Genomic DNA, 22499 nt, shown 5'->3' with positions numbered 1-22499 from the left:
TCCACAACAGTGCCTGGCACATAGTAGGCCCTCAAATAATACTTTTTGAGTGAATGAATGATTTTGGCCGATCTGCTCTTGTAGGAAGGTGATGAAGCAGTCAGTCACTCAATAGTAGTTCCATAATACAAAAGAGAAAAAGTAACGTGTAAAATGTAATTATTTTGGTTAACTCACAATAGAGCTATGGGGATTTAGAAGATTAATGCTTAGAATAATATTGATGGGTTATTATTATATATTATGTCTAAATCAATCATTGCTTCACATTTTAATGGCAGAATTTTGCCTGGGAAAGAGAAGATAAATTAATTTCTTCTAGGGGATGCTGATACACTAATCAGGATGCAAGTATATTTGGTACCAGTCTTCTTGGGTAAGCCTAGGACAACAGATGAGAAAGCAACATGAGAGCACTATGAATTTTTCTTCCTATAAATTTTATAGTTAAAAAAAAAGGAATAATCCATCCTATATAGTCAAAGAAAATCTCCCTTAGCGCATTTACTGATAAGACTATCATGAAATAATTGCCATAGGGACGGAACATTTAGTTGATTAACATTTAACTTTTTAACAGGAAGCCAACTTTCTCTTCTTCCAGGACATTCAGAAAATGAGACAATCAACTATCAGAAAAAAGTTACAGCCAAAGGAAATAGCTTCACAGCACAAAAGTACCCCAGGCCATGTTGTCCAGTGTGTACCTAGATTATGTGAATCACCACGGTACAGAACGTACAACGCAAGCCTCGAAGGACATGTGAAAATGTAGCTAAGTAGGAAAGAAATGAATTTTCTTAAAACCATGCATTAGAGGTAGCCATTTAATTTTTCTGTTTTCCTGGAAAAAAACTGTTTTAATTTCCAAACCAGTATGTTTGGAATGGAGAGCCAAGCTTCTGTCACCACCCATCCCTTCATATTGTCCTTGTGGCTTTTCCAGGTTGTTCCATAGGTACAACAGGGGCGGGGCCCCGCCAGCTGCACGACTCCAGGGGGAGTTAATAACGGACGCACGAGCGTCAAGGGGGCCTAAGAGCAGTTTCCACCAAAATGTTTCTCTAACGACACTGAGAATCCTTCTAACATCAAGATGCTTTTACATCATTGACCACACCCCTTCTCAGGTCCAGGCTATTTACTACCTGAGTCTACTGGGTTTCCTGAGTTTCATTCAAAAGAAATCTTCGAGAACTTTTTTGATTGAGAAATGAGGAAAGAGCTATATGGATCAAGAGTCAAGAGCAAGATGCTTTAAAATCTGTGTATGCACTAAAAAATCCCAGTGTAATGACCAGAAAGTTCACAAAATGCTAACGCTGAACAGAGTAGTGGATACAATCTGATAGAAACTCAATTCTAGAGGAGACGTAACTGTCCAGAGTTGCATCACTAATAAGCTGATGAGTCAGGGTCATTGCCTGGCGACCCTGACCTCAAATACCATTGTCATGTGTGTGTGTGTGTGTGTATTTTAAACTCCAGTACACAGCTGTCGTTTGACCAAAGCGAAATGCAGCTGGGCCAGTGAAAATTTAGACTACGTGGCTGATCCATGACAGAAGGAAAATAAACGATTCCTGACCCCATCCCAACTCCTCTCTTTTGTAGCTTTTGAGATACACTACTCTTAAGTTTGCAGCTAGCCCAAGGAAGCATTGTTATTTCCTTTCTTGAATAGCACGCAAAATGGGGCACCTATGTGGCTCCGTAGGTTGAATGTCCAATTTCAGCTCAGGTCATGATCTTACGGTCTGTGGGTTCAAGCCCTGCGTTGGGCTCTGTGCTGACAGCTCAGAGCCTAGAACATCCTTCTGATTCTGTGTCTCCCTCTCTCTGCCCCCACCTTCTCTTCTCTCTTTCTCAAATAAATAAACAAGAACAAAAGAAATAGCACATAAAGTAATGTCTATTGACCTAAATGCAAAGATCTGCTGTTCCACTTACCAAAAGAATACTATGCAAAAAATACTTGATAAATACTTGATAATGAATAGAAAACTCCCAATAAGTTAGACAGCCACTATTTATAATAGACACTAAGGATTCCTCTCTTACAGATCTGTTCACTGCAATAATTTATTTTTTTTTACATTTATTTATTTATGAGAGACAGAAAGAGACAGCTCGAGCTGGGGAGGGTCAGAGAGAGAGGGAGACACAGAATCCGAAGCAGGTTCCAGGCTCTGAGCTAGCTGTCAGCACTGAGCCCGACGCGGGGCTCGAACCCACGAACCATGAGATCATGACCTGAGCCGAAGCCGGATGCTTAACTGACTGAGCCACCCAGGCGCCCTTGCAATAATTATTTAAGAAGTGCCTTATCCTTTTATCATGGCTTAAATTTGGGCTCCATTTCTAATGATTTACAATGTTTTATTGTAGTCAAATATACATAACCTAAAATTTGCCTTTATAACCATTTTTAAATGTATAGTTCAAGTGACAGGGAACACATCCACAGTGCTGTGCAATTATCATCACCGCGATCCACCTCCAGAACCTTTTCATGTTCCCATGAACTGAAATTCCGTACCCACGGAACACCTTCCCACTCCTCCCCTCCCTGATCCCACCTCCTGGCAACTACAATTCTACCTTCTGTCTCTACAAATTTGACTACTCTAGGGATGTCATGTAAGTGAAATTACACAGTATTTTTCCTTTTGCGACCAGCTTATTTCACTTCACGTAATGTCTTCAAAGCTCGTCCATGTTGTCATATGTGTCAGAATTGCCTTCTTTTTTCAAGTCTCAATAACATCCCATAGCATTTATATACAGCACATTTTATCCATTCGTCCACCAATGGACATCTGGGTTGCTTCCACTTTCTGGTGAGTAACGTGGTTACAAACATGGGTGCACACATCTCTTCAAGTCCCTGCTTTCGATTCTTTTGGGTGCGTACCCAGGAGGGAGACTGCTGGGTCACATGGTAATTCTATGTTTAACTTTTTGAAGAGCCACCATGCTGTTTTCCAAACCACTGCACCATGTTCTGTTCCCACCAGCACTGCTCAAGAACTCCAACTTCTCCCGGCCTCACCAACACTTGTTAGTTTCCGGGGTTTTTTTTTTTTTAACAGTTGCCATTCCAAAGGGTGTGAACTGCCATCTCACTCATCCTGATTTGCATTTCCCTAATGAATCATGACACTGAGCATTTTTTCCATGTGCATATTGGTCACCTGCATGCCTTCTTTTGAGACCTGTCTTTTCAAGGCCTTTGTCCGTTTCTTCACTGAGTTGTTTTGGCTCCATTTTTAACAATTCCATCTATAGATCATTGTAGACGCTGGGGGCATTCTGGTTCAATGAATGGTTCTTTGGGGCTTGGGAGTTGTGTTTATGTCTTGGGGCCTCTTGGACATAAGCTGTAGAAATTAGAATATATGATTTGGTCGTTTTTAGGTGCTCTGTAAGTAGTTTAAAGCCTGCTATTCTCTACCTATTTACTCCTGAGCCAGTAAAAACAGCGTAGCCTAGAAGCATAAGATGTGGTTACAATCCCGGGTTTAACTGAGAACCAGATCCACATGATTATGCAGCTTGACTGGTATTTCTGGGGTGCTGGACCTGAAGTAATTTCCAGAGTTCCTTTCGACCCAACAGTCTGACATTAGATATCTATCACCTGTATCTTCTTTGAAATAATGGGATGCAGAGAGTGATTCTCAGCTCAGCAGTCATGAAGCATGTTTTCATACTTTTCAGAAATCACATATTATAAAAAACAGAAGTATCACATTTACTGACCAAAGTCTTCCCCCACTGATGCATGTAGGCAGGTGAGCCACTGTTTACCTAGTATAAGGCAAGTGCCATAAAATTTGATTCTCTTCTACCCTTTGCCCTTAGAGAAGGGGTTTTGAAGAGGGCTTTTATTTCAAACACTGAATGTCTAGCTCTAAATAAAAGTGCATTACAAAGAGTAAAAAGTGAAGCCTGAGCAGCTACGGTGAGAGAGAGGTTGGGGGCTTCGGGGCTCTCCATGCAGCCTTGCTGGAATACTACTGTCTTATTAGCTTCAAATAATGTGGAGGAAGGAGGTGGAGTAAAATCAGGAATGTGCCATAAAGTCACAAAAACAAGTCAACTGGAATCAAAACTAGTAATAAAACCAATGAAAAACTTTTCTTCCACCATTGCCTCATGTAATGTTATTCTGACCTCCTATAAACCATTTTCTTTTTTTTTTATGGTTTTTTTTTTTTGAGAGAGAGAGAGAGAGAAAAAGGGTGAACAGGGGAGGGTGAGAGAGAGAGGGAGACACAGAATCTGAAGCAAGTTCCAGGCTCTGAGCTGTCAGCACAGAGCCTGATGCGGGGCTTGAACCCATGAACCGCGAGATCGTGACCTGAGCTGAAGCCGGACACTTAACCGACTGAGCCACCCAGGCGCCCCGGTAAGCCATTTTCTAACATATGGACTATACGTGGCAATGCGTAGGGCAGCAAAGACAGACAAGTCGTCCTCGGAATCAGAGGCCCCCCTCTGGGTGAAACCGGTGAGAAGGAAGGGACAGACCTCACATTCACAAAGGGTCTCAAACTTAAATTGTGTATTATTCAGGACGTCACAGAAAAGCCCCAATGAGGCCAAAAGGCAGAGACATTCTTCATATGGACGTAAACTTGTGCCCACTACCAGCCCAAGCCCCTGGCATACACAGTGAATCTACATGTTTTTATACAAATCCCTAAAACGTTTTTGCAAAAGGCAAGATGAAAGTGCATGGTATTCTGTGTATACCACATGTGTTAACTTGTTAAGCACAGGCTTGAAAAGGTGCCACAATATTTATAGCCTTGTTCGGGCACTCTGTTTCTTTTCACTTGCCAGAGGCTTCAGAACATGGAAGTAGCCTGGGCTTCGCAGCCCCCATCCCCCGGCAATCCACGCCCTGACCCGCTGTGACTCTCGCTAGGAGGAAGGCTATGCTGTAAGTCTGAGAAAAATCATAGAGAAGAGGCTGCGGTGGGCACAGCTGGCATCACTGGGCATCTTACACTCTGCTCTGTTAACAACAGAAAATGGCTGTACTCTGCTTTTTTTCATTCTGCTCTGCCTGGTTCCCGGCCTGCAGCCTAGGAACAGACACACCCGTCAGTACTGAGTTTAATAAAGAGACAGCAATGACAATGGGTTGGCCTTTCGCTTCTCCAACGTTACCAAATTCTGAAACCAGATGTACTTGAGACGTAACATTTAAGCCATCCGTGGTCACCATTCCAGGCCAAAATAATCAGAGGCATGTGCCCAGGACAAGTTTCCCGAGACCCTAACAAACTTCATGAACAAAATTCTCACCGATCGTGTGAACATCCACCATTTGCAAAACAATCTCAGGCTTCAAAAACAGCAACTCTTAGACGTGCTTCACTCAAACCAAGGCTTGCACATTAAACTAAACACCATCGCAAGAATTCTAAGACTGGACAAGATATTTCAGGCTGACAGTAATTAACAAAGACCCAATTTTACTTTACATGAACATCACTTTAATTTTTGACTTGGACGCTTAAACCATTTTACCAAGAGGAGTGATAGCGTTAGTCAAACCATACCATTGATTCTGTAAACGTTCTATAAACCACATTGGAAAATGTTTGGGCATAAAACTAAGGACAGTCTTGGATTCTCCTTGCGTGGTAAATTTTAGTTCTGGGCTCCAGTGTACGACACATATTCTTTGGGAGGACGAGTCTGGGGAAGGTAAGTCTGAGATAAACCATCCAGGGCTGAGGTTGGACTCAACCCAAGAAAAGCAGAGAGACTGGGCTGGGTTAGTGAATTTCAGAAAGATCCACAGTAACAGATCTTTAGCCTCTGCTTTAAGCGGCAGATAACAGTCACGTGACCCCCCTCCCCCCACCCCAAGCTTATAAACCAACTTCGGATTCCTAAGGACTGTGGTACTAAGCTAAAATGAATGATGCACAGATACATAAAACCAACTTAACATGTGAACCTTGTTAGAAAACCTAAAGCAATGGGTCCTCGGTTCCTAAGAAATCTAAAAAGGTTTTAACTCCACAGCAAATAATCCAAGCACATAGACCATTCTTACGCGTTCATTACTTTGCATTCCACAGACTACAATACTATCAGAGTGAACTTTATCATCTTAGGTTAATTAGTTAAATTAGGAATGCAGTGTACGGTATGTGGTGATAAACCACTAGGACAGATAGAGGATGATTATTCTTTTCACCCCCATATATGTGGAAAAAAAGCAGCTTCAACTGGTAACTTGTCAAAAGCAAATCAAGAGATCAGATGGCCCTTTCCGAGCAAAGCCAGGGTTCCGGGCCATGAACAGGGGGTGTTGCTAGGAGAAGCAGGAAATGTGAGTAGCCACAAGCCATCGCAATCATGATAACGACCAGCAAGGAACAGATAGTGCTCATATGAGGCCATGGAGAGATGTCCTGTGATATCTATGTCAGTGACTCAGCTCAAAGGCCGGTAAATGGCAGAGAGGGATTTCATTGCAGATACGTCGGACTCTAAAGCCTGAGGCTTTCCCACACAATCCACCAGTCGAAGGCAGTCTTCAGTGTGCACAGTGCACACGAGACCGCTGGGTACACTACATGGTCCTTTTGAGTCTCTGTTCAGCAGATACATACATAACAGTATAGTCTACAAGACCGCAGCCTGTTCACAGAAGACTGCGTGTAATCCTCCTCATCTGGCAATTAAAATAGCCCACAGCAGATTAGCTCTCTGTAGAAGACGCAGTTCGATCAACCACAGTGTGGTCATAGGATGACATGGCTAGAATGACAAGCAGAAGGGGCCTCCTGGATCTATTCTACAGTAGCTGGTCTGAGGAAAGCTGTGTTAGCAGCAGTGGTCTGCTCAGAGTCCCTGAGAGAAAAAGCGGACGGTGCAATTTGGAGAATCTGTGAACACATCCCTAGGGAAAAAGGCACCTGTCTGGCCTCTCTGAGTGTCTGACTCTCTGAGTCAATCCTCTGTTGACCTGTTCACCCTAGAGTGGAAGTAGACACAACAGCTTTGAGGAAGATCACACCAGAGACACTGCCACTGGCCCCGTCTTGCTACTCTAATCCTACACTCTCCCAAGACACTTTCCGATCATCAGTGAACTTCTGAGGGTCCCTTTTCTCCATGAAGTCTCCAGTCTGTTAATATACCAACCAATATGGACATACTATTCCACATGACAAATTTATTTATTTATCAACAAAAACAGTCCATTGCATGGCGGACACTGGGGCACATTTATATGTGTCATATTGTTTAATCCACATACTAGGTGATGCCTCATATGGAATCCAAAACCAATTAGTTACTGACACTTAAAAGACTTCCCTGAGTCATCGAGGGCTGGGTAAGGGATCCAAGTAGGATTCTACACCTTTATAATAAATGCCCAAGGTCTAAGGGTAATTTAAAAAGGGAAAGAGGTGGTGGTAGACTTGAAAGGCTATGCGAAATTTTTGATTTATGAGCAGTTGCTCTAGAAAGCAGGTCCAGAAACCTTAGCAGATTTTCAGGAGGGTTTTTATCTCAGAAAACTTTAAGCACCGCCAGCACGGTATTTTGTGCAGGCTACAATGCACAAATCATGGTGACATTACTTAATTGTCACTGACTTAAGGTTCAGTCACAGGTAAATAGCTGAATGCTGTTTTAATTGCTGTTAAGGCAACTTCAGGGCTAACTGATTGATAGTGAACCTGACCTCTGCTCAATCTCATTATAGGATTCCTCTCCGGGTTCCTTCCACGCTTACCACGTGAGTGATTAGGGTGGATGGTGATACACACATGTAACAGCCAAAGGGCCTCCAAGTCCTTACCCAAAAGTAGTACGGGAACAGGAGACCACACCCTGCACTGGCCTCGCCCATTTTGGGGTCACAGCAGTCAGCCATGCGCAGACAGGGGGGCTTAACACCTTCAATTTTGAACACGTGTTTCTTTTTTACTAGACTTCCCATACAGCATAATGCTTTATTATGCGAGAATACAACAGATGTTTTGGGGTCACTTTTGCTGTGAATCACCATTCCTTATGCCACCTAGTAGAGAAAGAGGCAATGTAAGAAAAGGATGCTCCATTTTCTCATTTCTTTTTCTTGTGCAACATTTTAAATAGTTACTTTAAAATCCAGAAATCAAACCTAATGTTAGCAATGTGTAGCTATGGAATAAACTCTAAAGTCATTGGTACCCATAAATAATTGTGTGCATTCACAACAAAACTGATATTTAATTATGAATCTATGATGTTACAAAAAAAAATACCACCCCAAGATGCTTTGGTCAATCATACCTTAATATAACTGGGGAGGAAAGAAAGATGCTTTGTAAGAAAAAGGAAGTCCTACTGTGTTTACGATTATCTTATTTCACAGTTAACAAAAAAAGAACTCAATACCTTTTTTTTGGTCACTTTTGCTCAAGGTCTAAGAGTTTTTAGCTTTTATAGTCAGGACTCTAGTATAGAATATAATTCTAAATTGGAAGTATATTTCAGAAACATTCATGTTGTAAATATTTCCTAAAACTATAATAATTATTGCAAGGTTATTGATCTTAGTCTGCTGTCTGAACTCTTACTGATGAAATATAATTATACTCACTGGTTGTAGGAAGGAGCTCAGGAAAATGGGATTTATAAGTTAGTTTTGTTAAAAAGTCTCACCGTTACTGTGTTGGGAAAGATTGAGTGTGGTCTTTAAAAACCAGCATTTTGATCCTGAAACTGATTTATTTGGAGCAGAGACTACAGCAATGCAAATTTTCCTGGCATAATGTTTGCTAGGCCAGTTGCTCCCGGAATTATTTTCTATCATGATTTAAAAGATACTTTTGTTATTGATTTTACTAATAAATATGGATCAACATCACTTAAACAGACAAGCCCATTATTTCTAAGAAGGTCACTTTAAAAACCTTTTTCTCTCAGACCAATTGTTATTTATCTTGCAACTGACAAAGAATAAAAGTCCTTTCCAAAGCTTTACACAAGGAGCCAGAATTGAAGTTTTCCCTTTCAGTCCCTTAGGTGCCTGGGTGCCTCAGTTCATTAAGCACCCAATTTTTTATTTTGGCTCAAGTCATGACCTCATGATCTCATAGCTTTCATGAGTTTGAGCCCCGTGTCCGGCTCTGCCCTGACCTTGCAGAACCTGCTTGGGATTCTTTCTCTCCCTCTCTCTCTGCCCCTCTCCTACTCACTCTTCCCCCCACCTTTTCTCTTTCTGTCAAAGTAAATACATTAAAAATAAATAAAATTGGGGCACCTGGGTGGCTCAGTCAGTTGAGCGTCCGACTTCGGCTCAGGTCATGATCTCGCGGACCATGGGTTCAAGCCCCGTGTCGGGCTCTGTGCTGACAGCTCAGAGCCTGGAGCCTGCTTCAGATTCTGTGTCTCCATCTCTCTGACCCTCCCCTGCTCATACTGTCTCTCTCTCTCTCTCAAAAATAAATAAAACATTAAAAGATTTAAAAAAAATAAAAATAAATAAAATTTAAAAAATTTTAAATAAATTAAAAAATCTTTTTCCCTTTTAAGTAAGTGTAGTGGCTTGAATTTGAATAGGTATGGACATACAGCTGCTCAATAAATATCTGTTGCCTGAATTTTCTTTAAAAATGATCATCGCCAAAGATAGGCTCCGATTCTTCTGAGAAATGGGTATGGTTACCTAACACAAACATCAAACTTCAAGTTTCATTTTAAAACTTCAAATAAGTAACAGCTATATGTGTACACACGACCCCTCCATCCAAAACTACGACCGAGGGACAGAGACTCAGTTTAGGTGTTTGTCTCCAGCAGAGCCTGTCCACTGCTCACACTCCACAGCTGTGAAATGACAGCTCTGAACAGAAAACGGAAAAGATCGATCTTTCGGGACTGTTCTCCAGAACGGCACGGGGAAAATCTCCCGTCTTTCAACGTCCTCCTCCAAAGTACCAAAGTGCTCCACTTTGTCTTGGGAACTAGGTATCTGGGTATTTGGTGGGGGGGAGGGGGCGTGCACGGCGCACGTGTGTGTTTTCCAACTCCTTCCCCCACGCGGCCGTGCCACCTGCTTGCACGCCCTAGAACATGAACGGGTCTTGCCGGGACCCAGCTCACCAGCGGCTCCTCCTTCCCGCCCTATGTCTGAAATAACATCCTTACCAAAGCACATCTGTAATATCCTTTCAAAACCTCTCAAAATTCACACTTCCCTCTGAACCCTAGTCCCTCCCGACCACATCTTCATTTTTCAATGTACTTTGAAGAAACCCAACGTTTAGGGTAGCACACAGGCTGCTCTATTTATAGGTTTCTCTCCTGTGGAATCAGAAGCATCATCAGTGCTGTTTCCCTTACAGCGCTTAATAATCTCCAATTCTGGGGTTAGACCACAGTAGGTACTCTGTGAATCTGTACCTAAAGGAACATACTACTACTGTGCTTTACACTTGCACTGACTGAAGCCAAAACTGCATACGACAGATGTGGGAGGAACACAATGAGTCACCACCTAGTCACGGGCACTCGGTGTCGGGAGGGCCATCAGACCTTCAGGCCAGCCTCGGACATGGAAATTCCACTTGCAAGCCGCACCACAGACATGTCCCACTCCTGATCAACAGCAATGCAGGATCAACAACTCAACATCGCGCCCCCGCCCCGCCCCCACTTCTGATTCTGACACATTCAGAGAACGGTGTATGTTAGGTTTGGAGGATATAGGATTTCCTTGCAGCTGATAACAGACTGTGAGAGGCAGAAAGGGTTTTTAAGATTATGCCTCAGGTCCAAGCTGGCTTCCCGTGACAGCAGAACAGAGCCAGGAAGGCGAAGAGCGGTGAAGGTCTCTGCTATTGGCAAAGCCCGGGTGTCGGCCCCAGGTCCTCTCATTTTCAATGTGGCAACCCTTCCCCGTGCTATGTTCTTCTGTCTTCCCAGTGATATCTGTCTTAAGCTTCCCTTCTCTTAGGGCGCCCAGGTGGCCTGGTCAGCTAAGTGTACGACTCTTGGTTTCGGCTTAGGTCATGATCTTGTGATTTGGCCCATGGGATGTAACCCCACATTGGGCTCTACGCTGACCATGTGGAACCTGCTTGGGATTCTCTCTATCCCTCTCTCTCTGCCCCTCCCCTCTCTCAAAATAAAAAAATAAACTTTGTTTTAAAAATGGCCTTCTCAAAACATACATGAAAATGGTTGGAGGAAGTGAGATTGGGGGCAGACATACAGGGTAGTGGAGGGAAAGAACAGCAGATGGTGTTTTAAAGGTGTGCAAAGGAACTAACCCACTTGGAGACAACACACACACACACACACACACACACACACACACACACACACACACCCTAAATACACATGCAATTTCTGTAACATTGTTCCTTCGCTGCTAAGAAGGCAACTTGTCTCAAAAACCAAGGAGTGACTTTGGACAAACTTCGAGCCACTTCTGATCCATTTCTCCAAATGCTTGAGGCGGGTATTAACATTTTTTTAAACCCTAAAATTAAAAAAAAAAAAAAGTTGGTCATTTTTAGCTCTCTGGAAACTCCACTTGGGGGAGGAGTCCTTCCCGGATGATACTGGATGAATCCTGTCCTCTGGGGGCTCACAGGAGAGCAGAGCTGGAGAAGGAGGAGTCGATGAGAACCAGGCTCTCCTCCAGGATTGAGTTTCTTTAAATCTGCCCGTCTCTAAGGTCTGCTTATTAACCCTTCCCACCCGCACGCACATCCAGCATACCTACAGGGCACATCCAGCATACCTACAGGGCGTGCTCTTCTGAAAAGCTGAAGGCAGGACCGACCCGCCCTTCCGGACTCAGCCCAGTGCCCGTCTCGCCCATGAGCCCACACCGTGTCCTGCTCCTACAGCAAATAAATCACCAGAACAACATACTTCTTAATTACGCACTCCTGCCTCCGTCTAGATTTGCTGTGCATGAGAAGTTTCTTCCCCACAATACACATTTCTTGCTATCAAGAAATAGATCTTACCCTTGTGGGTTTTTCTTTTCTTTTGAAAAAACTTTTTTTAATGTTTATTTCTGAGAGAACGGAGCATAAGCAAGGAGGTAGGGGGTACAGAGAGAGGGAGACACAGTGTCCGAAGCGCGCTCCAGGCTCTGAGCTGTCAGCACAGAGCCCAATGCTGGGCTCGAACTCGTGAATTTCAAGATCATGACCTGAGCCGAAGTCAGAGGCTCAACCAACAGAGCCACCCAAGAGCACCTGAGTGTTCATTTCTAATAACCTCCCCAGTTAAGAGCTCAAAGATTCACAAGTGAGAAAAAAAAATCAACAAGTGATACGCGTATTATTTCTCCACTCATCACTTCCTCTGTGCAGAGTAATCAATTTAAAATATACCAACAATACCTATTAATTTTTTCATTTTTGCCTTAAGGTAAATACACCTCTAATTAGATTTTCTTCTAGAGTCTTTTGAGAGGCAGATTGGCCTTTGGTTTTGTGTCAAATCACTTAAGAACCAAAAAGATAACCGGAAATCGTGGGTAGAAATTCCAGCCACCATTCAGTACGACTTTGAAGTCCAAAGAAACATGAATAACTTGGGACCCTATTCCTAATTCATAGCGATGCTTAGTCGATCTTTCTTAATATGAATTTTTTGTGATCAGGAACAACTTTGTTTAAGCGGCTTTGCTCCATAGGCTAACCTCGGCACCCTGCATGGCAATGACCACTTCGGTGTTCATTAAGAACTTTCATTTTCCTCTTACCGCAGCCTACCTGGCACTCATTAAAAATCTGCCCCGGCACCTTTATACCTTGACAAGGAGGTCTACATTAGGAAATAAAATTTGCTAGGAGGTGGGAGATGCCAAGTCCATCATCCTCTTTCAAAGTTCAGATTCGACCTACGAGAAAGACCTGCCTTGTTATGTAGTCCAGTCTCCCCTTTCCCTCCCCCGCCTTTTTTTTTAACCAAGACTGTTCACATAGACTAGATAATATGAATCCTTACAGCATAAAAGACACGAGGCCGAACCAACTTTAAAAGGTAAGACGCATATTCAGTGCACTTAGAACTGAGCTTTTGGCTTCTTAGTAAAGAAACTGAAAGTACTTGTTTAGGAAATAAACGAAAAATGTCCTATCCATACACCCGGTTTTAAATCACATGGGAAAAACACTGTGGTGTTCCAAACCCTCACCTTCTCCTACCTCCCAGTGTTTACAGTCTGTGATACTTTGTTTCTTTATTTCATTGGTTCAAATAAGTTTCCTCGAGGGAGGGGGGAGAAAATCAACTTACAACCATTTTTAAACATTTTGTTGGGGATTTTTTCCCCCCATTTCTCTTAAAAATAGCCTAGCTAACGTTTATAGAATGTATTTGTTGTAGGTGCCAGACCACATGCAAGAGGCTTGGACTGGATTATCTCACTCAATCGTCAGGTAAATGGAGGAAGTGGGCCCCGTGTGAAAGCGATAAGCAAAGTGGTCAAGATCACAGGGCCTGCACACAGGGCTTGGGGCTGTCTGTCTCATCCTGTGCTCTTCCCGGACACATTTCACTGACATCTGACACCTGCCTCTGGAAATGGACACATGAAGGCTTGCGGGGGGAGGGGAAGACGGGCAAAATGCCCCGTATGTCATTTCCACAGGGATCCGGCAGCCAAACGTTTTCACAACAGAGACCTGTCTTCCAACAGCACGTTCTTTCACCTGATGAAATTCAGACATTTCTCTTCAAAGAAATCTTGTTTTCAAGCTTTTTATATATAGCTTCACTTCCACAATAAAATATTGCTGCCCTTTTTTCCTTTTTTTTTTTTTTTTTTTTTTTTAAAGGAAGGCTCAGGAAGCCATGGGTGTGCAGCAGATTCTGAGGTCGGGGGCAGAACAAACCAGTGATGATCATAATTTTTATTTATTTTTGAGAGACAAAGACAGAACATGAGTGGGGGACAGGCAGAGAGAGAAAGGGAGACACAGGGTCCGAATCAGGCTCCAGGCTCTGAGCTGTCAGCACAGAGCCTGACGTGGGGCTCAAACCCACAAACCGTGAAATCATGTCTTGAGCTGAAATTGGATGCTTAACTGACTGAGCCCCCCAGGCGCCCCTCAGGGACGTAACTCCTTAATCTTGCTGGAATGTTCAGTTCTTTATCAAATGAAGAAAGGCCAACCCCAAGTGATCTGACAACCATCTCCGTACTGTGTGTACTGTACGGTTCAGTCCTGTGAAGTGACTAGAAACATCATCCTACATCGTTACCAAAAGTTTTCTGAGTCACTGGAGTGAGAAAGATGGATCACATTTTCCCCCTAAGGTATTCTCAATCCTCATATGAAAACAGGACTCAGAAGTCTGGCCAAGAGCTCAAGTTAGAGAGAAAGCCTGTGTGTGTGTGTGTGTGTGTGTGTGTGTGTGTGTGTGTGTATGTGTGTGTGTGTGTGTGTGTGTGTGTTCAGGAAACTTCTGCTTCCATCCCAATTCCAGACACATTTGACCTTAAGAAGTTCCAAAACACACACCTGGGTGGCTCAGTCGGTTAAGTGTCTGACTCTTGATCTCGGTTCAGGTCATGATCCCACTGTTCATGAGTTCAAGGCCCGCATGAGGCTCAGTGGATTCTGTCTCTCCTTTTCTCTGCCCCTTACCTGCTCATGCTCATGCTTCCTCTCTCTCTAAAAATAAATAAACTTTAAAAAAACGAATTTATAAAACACAGGGAGAAACAAAACAGAGTTTTGCTAGAGGACTGCTGTAAATGGCGGTATTTTACATTTAAGTTATTTTTCATATAATTTAGAAGATGTTACATTCAAATAGAGAAAACTGGGGTGTCTAAAAAGAACATACAATACAAAGTGAAAATGTATCACACCGCAGCTTAGAGCCCTTCCCAGGAACAATCACTGTTTCTTTCATACCCTCCTGGAAGTCTCCAGTTCATATGTGGGTCTTATTTTACACAAATGGGGAACTAACGTACAGGATTTACACTGACAAATGACACCACGCCTGGTCTTTTAGGGCAAACCTGGGAGGGGCTGGGGAAGCCTTGATGTCCTGCACCCAAGGCTCCATGGGGACGTGGGCAAAGCAATGCCCGCGGGAAGGACACAGCTCCTGAACTCTCTGTCCAGTCAGACCTGCTTTAGGAAGTGACCAAGGGCCAGCTGAGTTGGCCCGATGAGTGGACGCCCCACCTCAGGCCGAGAAGGGGTGAAACTGCAGGGCCTGGAGTAACCACCAAGGCTAGGACTGCCCCCAATTCCACATGTCCCCACAGGGTCCCCCCATTGCTCACATCAGAAACACCTGCAACTTAAATGAAGTAAAAATGAGAGGACGCTTTACCAATACTTTAGAATACCCTCTTCTGTGTCATTGGTACAAAATATTTAGAAAGTTGAGAGAACTTCCTACCAAGAACATGGGCTCCAGTACGGCAGGGAGCTTCTGGTGTACTCGACATAAGCTCTGGGGCCCAGACCCAGGGCTGATTTCCATGGATACGGGGTTCTTGACTAGAACCCTGAGTTCAGAAGGGTCCTGTCCTTGGTTTAATGCCGTGTGTCATCTTGAAATTCTCAATGGTTTTGACCAAGGGACCTTACATTTTCATTTTGTATTAGGTGTGACAAATTATACAGCTAGTCCTCCCTGGAGCACTGCCTTCCTGGGGCAGGTGTCCAATTCACTTGCCAAATACAGAGTGAATTAATGGAAGTCACTTTAGGAGTAGGTCAACGAACTACAGCTGATAACCCGATTCTGGCCCACCTCCTGTTTTTATAAATAAAGTTTTATTAAAACATAGCCACACCCATTTGTATCTCGCCCATGGCTGCTTTCACTCTATAACATAAGAGTTAAGTGACAGTGACAGACACTTTAGGGCCCACGAAGCCTAAAATGCTTACGATCCAGCCCTTTACAGAAAAGTTTTTCTGACCCCTGCCTTAGAACACCATCCCAAGTTTTTCTACCCAAATCACTGAAACAGCAGAAAAAGCAGGTAGTCTTGTGAGATATAGAGTGTCAGTCTAGACTTAAGCAGCTAGCCATGCACTTGCTATTTCTTAGGTTTTTATCTTTAAAGTGTGTATGAATTTTGCAGCTTGGACTCAAATGCATTTATGAGTTTGTTTTAATGTTTATTTATTTTTAAGAGAGAGCAGGTACGAACGCATGCACACAAGTAAGGGAGAGGCGGGGGCGGGTGGGGGGGGCAAGAAAGTATCCGAGGCAGCTCCAGGCTGTCAGCCCAGAGCCTGACAAGGGCTGCTGCTCGATCCCACACTCCGTGAGATGGTGGCCTGAACCGAAATCAGTAGCAGGGATGCTTAACCAACGGAGCCACCCAGGCACCCCATTGGCGTTTTAGTGCAGAGAGGCTTTAAGTCTAAAATGATCTGTGTAAGTCACGGTTACTCCTTGCTGTGCCCTCTCTACAAGACTACGTACGCGGCGCCTCAGCCTGTGCCCCGTGGCCCTAGCTTCTCCTCTTTAATAACCCGGTGCAGAAAGAAGCCTCCCGCAGCACGTAAGTATGCGCTGAGCCCCAGCACACGCCTATCATGTCTTACCAGCCCGGACACCCTACTACAGAGGATCCAACAAGGACATGAACATAGGAAATCCTGAGTGCCCTTATTCTTTTTCTTTTTAAGATTAAAAAAAATTTTTTTAAACATTTATTCATTTTTGAGAGACAGAGCATGAGCAGGGGAGGGGCAGAGAGAGAGAGAGGGAGACCCAGAATCTGAAGCAGGCTCCAGGCTCTGAGCTGTCAGCACAGAGCCCGACACGGGGCTCGAACCCATGGACTGTGAGATCGTGACCTGAGTGGAAGCAGATGCTTAACTGACTGAGCCCCCCAGGTGCCCCATGAGTACCCTTCTCGACCGAACTATCAATTATGACCCATCACACTGAGAGACTCATGAACGTTTGATGATTTTCCCCCGGGGGCTTTTCAGAAACTAGTCAGAGCTATTTCAGACCTCGCTTCTATCTGTCAGAAAGTTCTCAGGCTTGGCACTTGGTCGGAGATTTTTCCAAGGCCAGCTTCCTGGGAATACTCAACAGCATTTCATTTCTAACTTAAACGATCTGTAGTGCTTCCTTTTCACAGTTACAATGCATCATTTACCCTGCCATCAGCAGCCATGTAATCAGCATATTTTCTCTAGCCACTCAGTGTGTAATTAGCACATTCTCTCCAGCCAGGCCAAGGTGCCCGGCAGGACAGGTTAGAGCCACACCAGGAGGACCTTAGACTTGGCCTCTGGTTTCTTTCCCTGTGCATTCTCTCACAGCACAGGATGGGGGGGGGGCGCTCTAGAAGGCCAAAAGGGGGTTTTTGCTGGGCAAACGGCCAGGCCCCAGGAGAGAAGTAACCCCCGTGAAGTCTCTGATCACGGCAAGAACCTCTGGCCTGGCCACAGTAACAACACAGTATTATCAAAGGGATGGGTCGTGGAGATATCCCAAAATGCTTATCTCCAGGGACCCTTCAAGGTTTCTTCCTTCCTGTTGGGGGATGGGATCAGCTTTATCTATTAGGTCTCCGCCAATAAGGAAATCATTCATGGGACCCAAACGGACACACATTGAAAATAACCTGTGGCAAATACACAATCTGGAGCCATTTCCTTCCAACTGTTTGTGAAATATCACACAAAAATCATAAGCTGTTGACAGTCCTGGCCACAGAAACCAGTAATGGGAACTCAGGAGTCACAGTCCCCAGGCCGGGTAAATACAAGTCTCACTGGTGGTGTTGGGAGATCTGGGGGAAGGGCTGTCCGTGGTTTACCCTCTGGGGATAACTGAACGCCCAGAGGCTAAGTTTCCTTCCCTTATTCCCAACCCGCTCCTCACCCCACTGAGGGCTGGCCAGCAGCCTACCCAGGCCTTGAGCAGGAAAGCGCTCCTTGCTGTAATCAACTACTTCACCCTGGAACTAGAACTTAAACAGCCAAAATAGCTACATGCTTGTTACAGTTCACTTAAGCCTTGGAAGATTAAATTGATATGCTGGGTGGGGATTGGGTGATCAGAGCAGGATCTGCAGGCTCATAGTGAGATTTCTCTCCAGGCAGAACAGTGAGACTGGGATGAACTTGGGGAACTCTGATGTACTTGATTTAGAAGGGTGCCCTTGTGCTGACATCAACTCTGATCAGGAACTGACTTCACAGTTCAGCTCAGCAAAGTCTCTCTCTAATTTTTTTGTTTGTTTATTTATTTTTGAGAGAGAGACAGAGAGACAGAGACAGAGAAAGAGCATGAGCATGAGCAGAGAGAGGGAGAAAGAGACACACACAGAATCTGAAGCAGGCTCCAGGTTCTGAGCTGTCAGCCCAGAGCCCAGAGCCTGACCCAGGGCTCAAACCCACGAATCATGAGATCATGACCTGAGCCAAAGTCAGACGCTTAACCGACTGAGCCCCTCAGGCGCCCCTCTTCGGTGTGATTTTAAATCTTACTTTAGAGAGAGACATGGGGCGTCTGGGGGGCTCAGTTGGTTAAGCGTCCGACTTTGGCTCGGGTCACGATCTCACGGTTCGTGGGTTCGAGCCCCGCGTCAGACTCTGTGCTGACAGCTAGCTCAGAGCCTGGAGCCTGCTTCCCATTCTGTCTCTCCCTCTCTCTCTGACCCTCCCCTGCTCACACTGTCTCTCTCTCTCAAAAATAAATAAAACCATTTTAAAATTTTAAAATAAAAATAAAATCACATCAAAGAATCTTCTATTTTTTTTTTTTTTAGCGTAGGTCGATCTCACTTCAATAAACAGCATTCATTATGATCATCTGCAACACAAGATAATTCTTCCCATTTCAAAACGGGAGTGTCTTTCAGTGGGTAGTTCCTCTATTTTGTTCACAATGTGGTTTTAGAAGTCACTTCAACTTATCCCTTATCCAAAGCACTGGACTGCATAAGGCAAAGTCCCCTTGCATTTTAATTAAAGGTGCCCCAGGGCTCTTCCAACTTCACACTCTAAATCCTCACTGCTATCTTTTTACAGGGGCGAAAACAAACAAACAAATAAAAGAACATCATCCTTCCTCCATCAACATTCTCAACCATTTAGTAGTAAAGGCTTCCCACTAAGATGTTTAAACACACCGTGCTGGGAACCCACAGGGATCCCTGAAACACAATAGCTCTCGCATTGTTTCCCAGGGCAGAGATTTCTAAAACAAAGACCGGGTGCAGAGGTACAGAGACGATTCAAACAAGACAATTCAGATTTAAAAAAAAAAAAAAACAGTCCCCAGATTCAGAAGGTATGAAATGTTGGTGCCAGAACCCTGGCCCACGGGCACAGGAATGAGGAACTATTTTCCTGTGTGGAGGTAGCAGGTGGGGGAGTGCAAGCATCTTCCACTTTCCTAGAGGAAGGGCTGGATAAAGTCAGGAACGGAGCAGGAGAGAGGCGGGAGTCACGAAGTGGCCCTCGCCAGGAAGCCAAAGCCGCTGGGCAACAGGGAGGACACCTGTTCTTCCCAGCATGTGGTAGTAATAACAGACAAGATGTCACAGTCCCTGAGCTCTGACCGGGGCTAACCTGCTCTTCTAAATGCGTTCACTTGCACTGACTCACAGAATCTGCCTGTGACCCCTTTACACTCTTAAAAAATAGAGACCTCCAAAGACCTTTTATCTGCATAGGTTGAACTGGAATATATATATTTAAGTGGGGAAAAAAAGTTTAGATATTTACCAATTCATTTCTTTTTAAAATTTTTTTAACATTCATTTATTTTTTGAGAGAGACACAGAGTGTGAGTGGGTGAGGGGCAGAAAGAGACAGGGAGTCACAGATTCTGGAGCAGGATCCAGGCTCTGAGCCATCAGCACAGAGCCCAATGCAGGGCTCAAACACACAAAACGGATGCTTAACTGACTGAGGCCCCTGGGGCACCCCACTAATTCATTTGTAAACTATGAGTACACATTAACAGTGGGAATATTTTCCAAAGCAAAGGAAAAAAAATGGCGAGGAGAGTGACATTGTTTTGCATATTTTCTTTTCTTTTATTTAAATATTTTTAAATTTCTTTAAAGTTTTTATTTATTTATTCTGAGAGAGACAGAGACGCAGGGCACGGCAGAGAGAGAGAGAATCCCACCCAAGCAGGCTCTGAGCTGCCAGCACAGAGTCCGATGCAGAACTTGAACTCACGAACTGGGAGATCATGATGAACCGAAACCAAGAGACGGACACTCAACCAACTGAGCCATCCAGGTGCCTTGTTTTTTAATTTATTTTTGAGAGAAAGATTGTGAGGGGGAGGAGCAAAGAGAGGGGGACAGAGGATCCAAAGCCAGCTCTGCACAGACAGCAGAGAGCCCAATATGCGGCTCTAACTCTCAAACCTAAGATCATGACCTGAGCCCAAGTGACTGAGCCACCCAGGCGCTCCTATTTTACATTTTTTCAAATCTTCTTAATGTCTGGCTCAACAGAAGACAGCTGGCCTCTCCTAGCTGTCTCCAGCATGTGGCAGTAATAACAGACGAGATGTCACAGTCCCTGAGCTCTGACGGGGGCTAACCTGCTCTTCTAAATGCGTTCACTTGCACTGTATTCAATCTGTCACATAATCCTAGGACATGTTATATTCCCAGACAGGTTAGCCTCAAGAAAACTCCACATGCAGCCATGCAGGAATGAACATGAAAAAGGCAAATAATATCAGAATGCTATGATACGCTATTATGAAGACCATTGGGTCTTATGGACCTTTGAGAAGTTTTAGGGACCCCGTAGGGCACCCAGACTGCACATGGAGAACCCCTTCTTGCAAGTTTGAAACAATTATAATCTTCATTTTACAAGTAAGCCATCGGCACAGAGAGGTCAAGGGACTGTCCTAGGACACATCGCTCAGAGCAGGTCGGAGCAGGTAAAATGCAGAGAGCAGAACAGATAACTTTCATCTGGCCGTTGCAAGGATTTGCCTGAGACAGTGAAGGGCAGGGCTGGGCATCGTGCTTGGCCTAGCAAAAGTGCTCAATCACATGAACATATCTGTTGTGCAAGGTCTGGTGGAAAAGCCAGCGAGACTTCACGCATTTCTGATGACCTGATTATTGGACACCAGCAGGAAAACAACAAAACGCCAGGCAACTGTGGTCCAGAGCGAGGACCTTGCCCCAGCTCTCAGGAGGGAGGTAGCCTTTTGCTACTCAGAAATTCCAGGGCCTTATTCCACCCTCCGGCAGGCAAATGATGCTGGCCAGCTCTGCACGCTGTCCCATTGTTCCTTGGGAAACCCAAGTACGCCAACAGAGCTGCTCCATTATTTACAGCCTCCTGTTTACATCACTCTGTATTTACAAGGAATCCTCAAGAAAGGAGAGGAGGCACCTCCAGTCTGTGCGGCCAAGCCTCTCCCGGAGCCAGCGTCTGTGGTCTTCCCCGTCCAGGGGCTCAGCATTCCACGGCTCTCCGGGACTACGCAGCGGGCCCTCAGGCCCTCAGCCTGCAGGTCAGTTCTGTTCCTACCTTAATGTGGGAAGTGAGCGCACCTGGGGGAGTGCGACTGGCACAGTTCGGGCCACCTCGGTGTCAAAACGCCACCCCCGGACAGCAGGGATGTTAGAGAGGCCCCTGAAGCTATTGGCCCCCACCTCTCACCTGGGGTGCTGTAACTGGTCTCCCTGTTTCTGCTCTGAAAGCCCTGGTCGCACACACATCCTTCTGGCGACTCTCCGCCAAAGGCATTTTGTGACGCGTAGGAGGGATGAGATCAGTTATCTCGCTAAAACGCTCCCAAGGCTCAACTCAGTTGGAATAAAACCCAAACTCTTTCACTTGGCTTCTAACGACCCGACTCAACCGGACCTGGCCTCTATCTTTCTGCCACAAGCAAGGGTTTCCTTCTCCGCTGGTCTTCGCTCTCTTGACTTCCACTATTTGCATGGCCCCTGAGCGACCTCCAGCATCTGCGATGTCACCTCCCGAAAAGGGCCTCCCCGCGATCGACTCCAGAGCAGCCCCTCCACTCCTCTATCCGGTTGCACTGGAGACTTGGAGAGCACTCCCTCGCGGCGGTCACCTCTACTTTCCTGGTCTACTACCCGTCCCCCTATCTCGTCTCCACACCCTCCTCCCAGAACGTAACCCCCCCCACACACACAGCAAAAGTCTCCCGGGGGCCCCCGGCCGCCGCCTGGCCCGGACCCCGCGCTCGGGTGAACTACCCAATGAATGAAGGAGCGGCGCCTGTGGCCCCCGAGAGTCCCGGGCCGGCGACCTGGTGGCCCGCGCGTCCGCACCGTTGGGCAGAGGACCGGGACCCCGCGGTCCCCCCGGTCGCCGCAGGTGCCTCCCGCCGGCGCGCGCTCCCGGGTCACTCACCATGGTGGCCGGGGCTCCGCGGCCGCCCGGCCGCCGAGGAGCTAGGTGCGCGGTGGTCACGAGGGCGCAGGGCGAGCACAGGCGCCGGCGGCTGACAGGTGAGGCGCCCGCTTCAGACCATGGCTGCTTCCC

At 45.4% G+C, this 22499-nt stretch overlaps 1 protein-coding gene across 1 annotated transcript in view; it reads right to left on the bottom strand.

Annotated features, from left to right (window-relative positions):
* Positions 1 to 22493, bottom strand: part of AP1S3 (adaptor related protein complex 1 subunit sigma 3) — a 55808-nt gene extending 33315 nt beyond the window's left edge. The window contains exon 1 of the mRNA XM_029932907.1: positions 22368 to 22493. Within this exon, the coding sequence (XP_029788767.1) occupies positions 22368 to 22370 (3 nt within the window). The 5' untranslated portion in view covers positions 22371 to 22493. The remainder of the gene's footprint in view (positions 1 to 22367) is intronic.
* Between the last annotated feature and the right edge of the window lie 6 nt (positions 22494 to 22499).

Source organism: Suricata suricatta, chromosome 3 (genome assembly GCF_006229205.1).
Source record: "Suricata suricatta isolate VVHF042 chromosome 3, meerkat_22Aug2017_6uvM2_HiC, whole genome shotgun sequence".
Classification (NCBI taxonomy): Eukaryota; Metazoa; Chordata; class Mammalia; order Carnivora; family Herpestidae; genus Suricata; species Suricata suricatta.
This window is presented reverse-complemented; position numbering and strand designations above follow the sequence as displayed.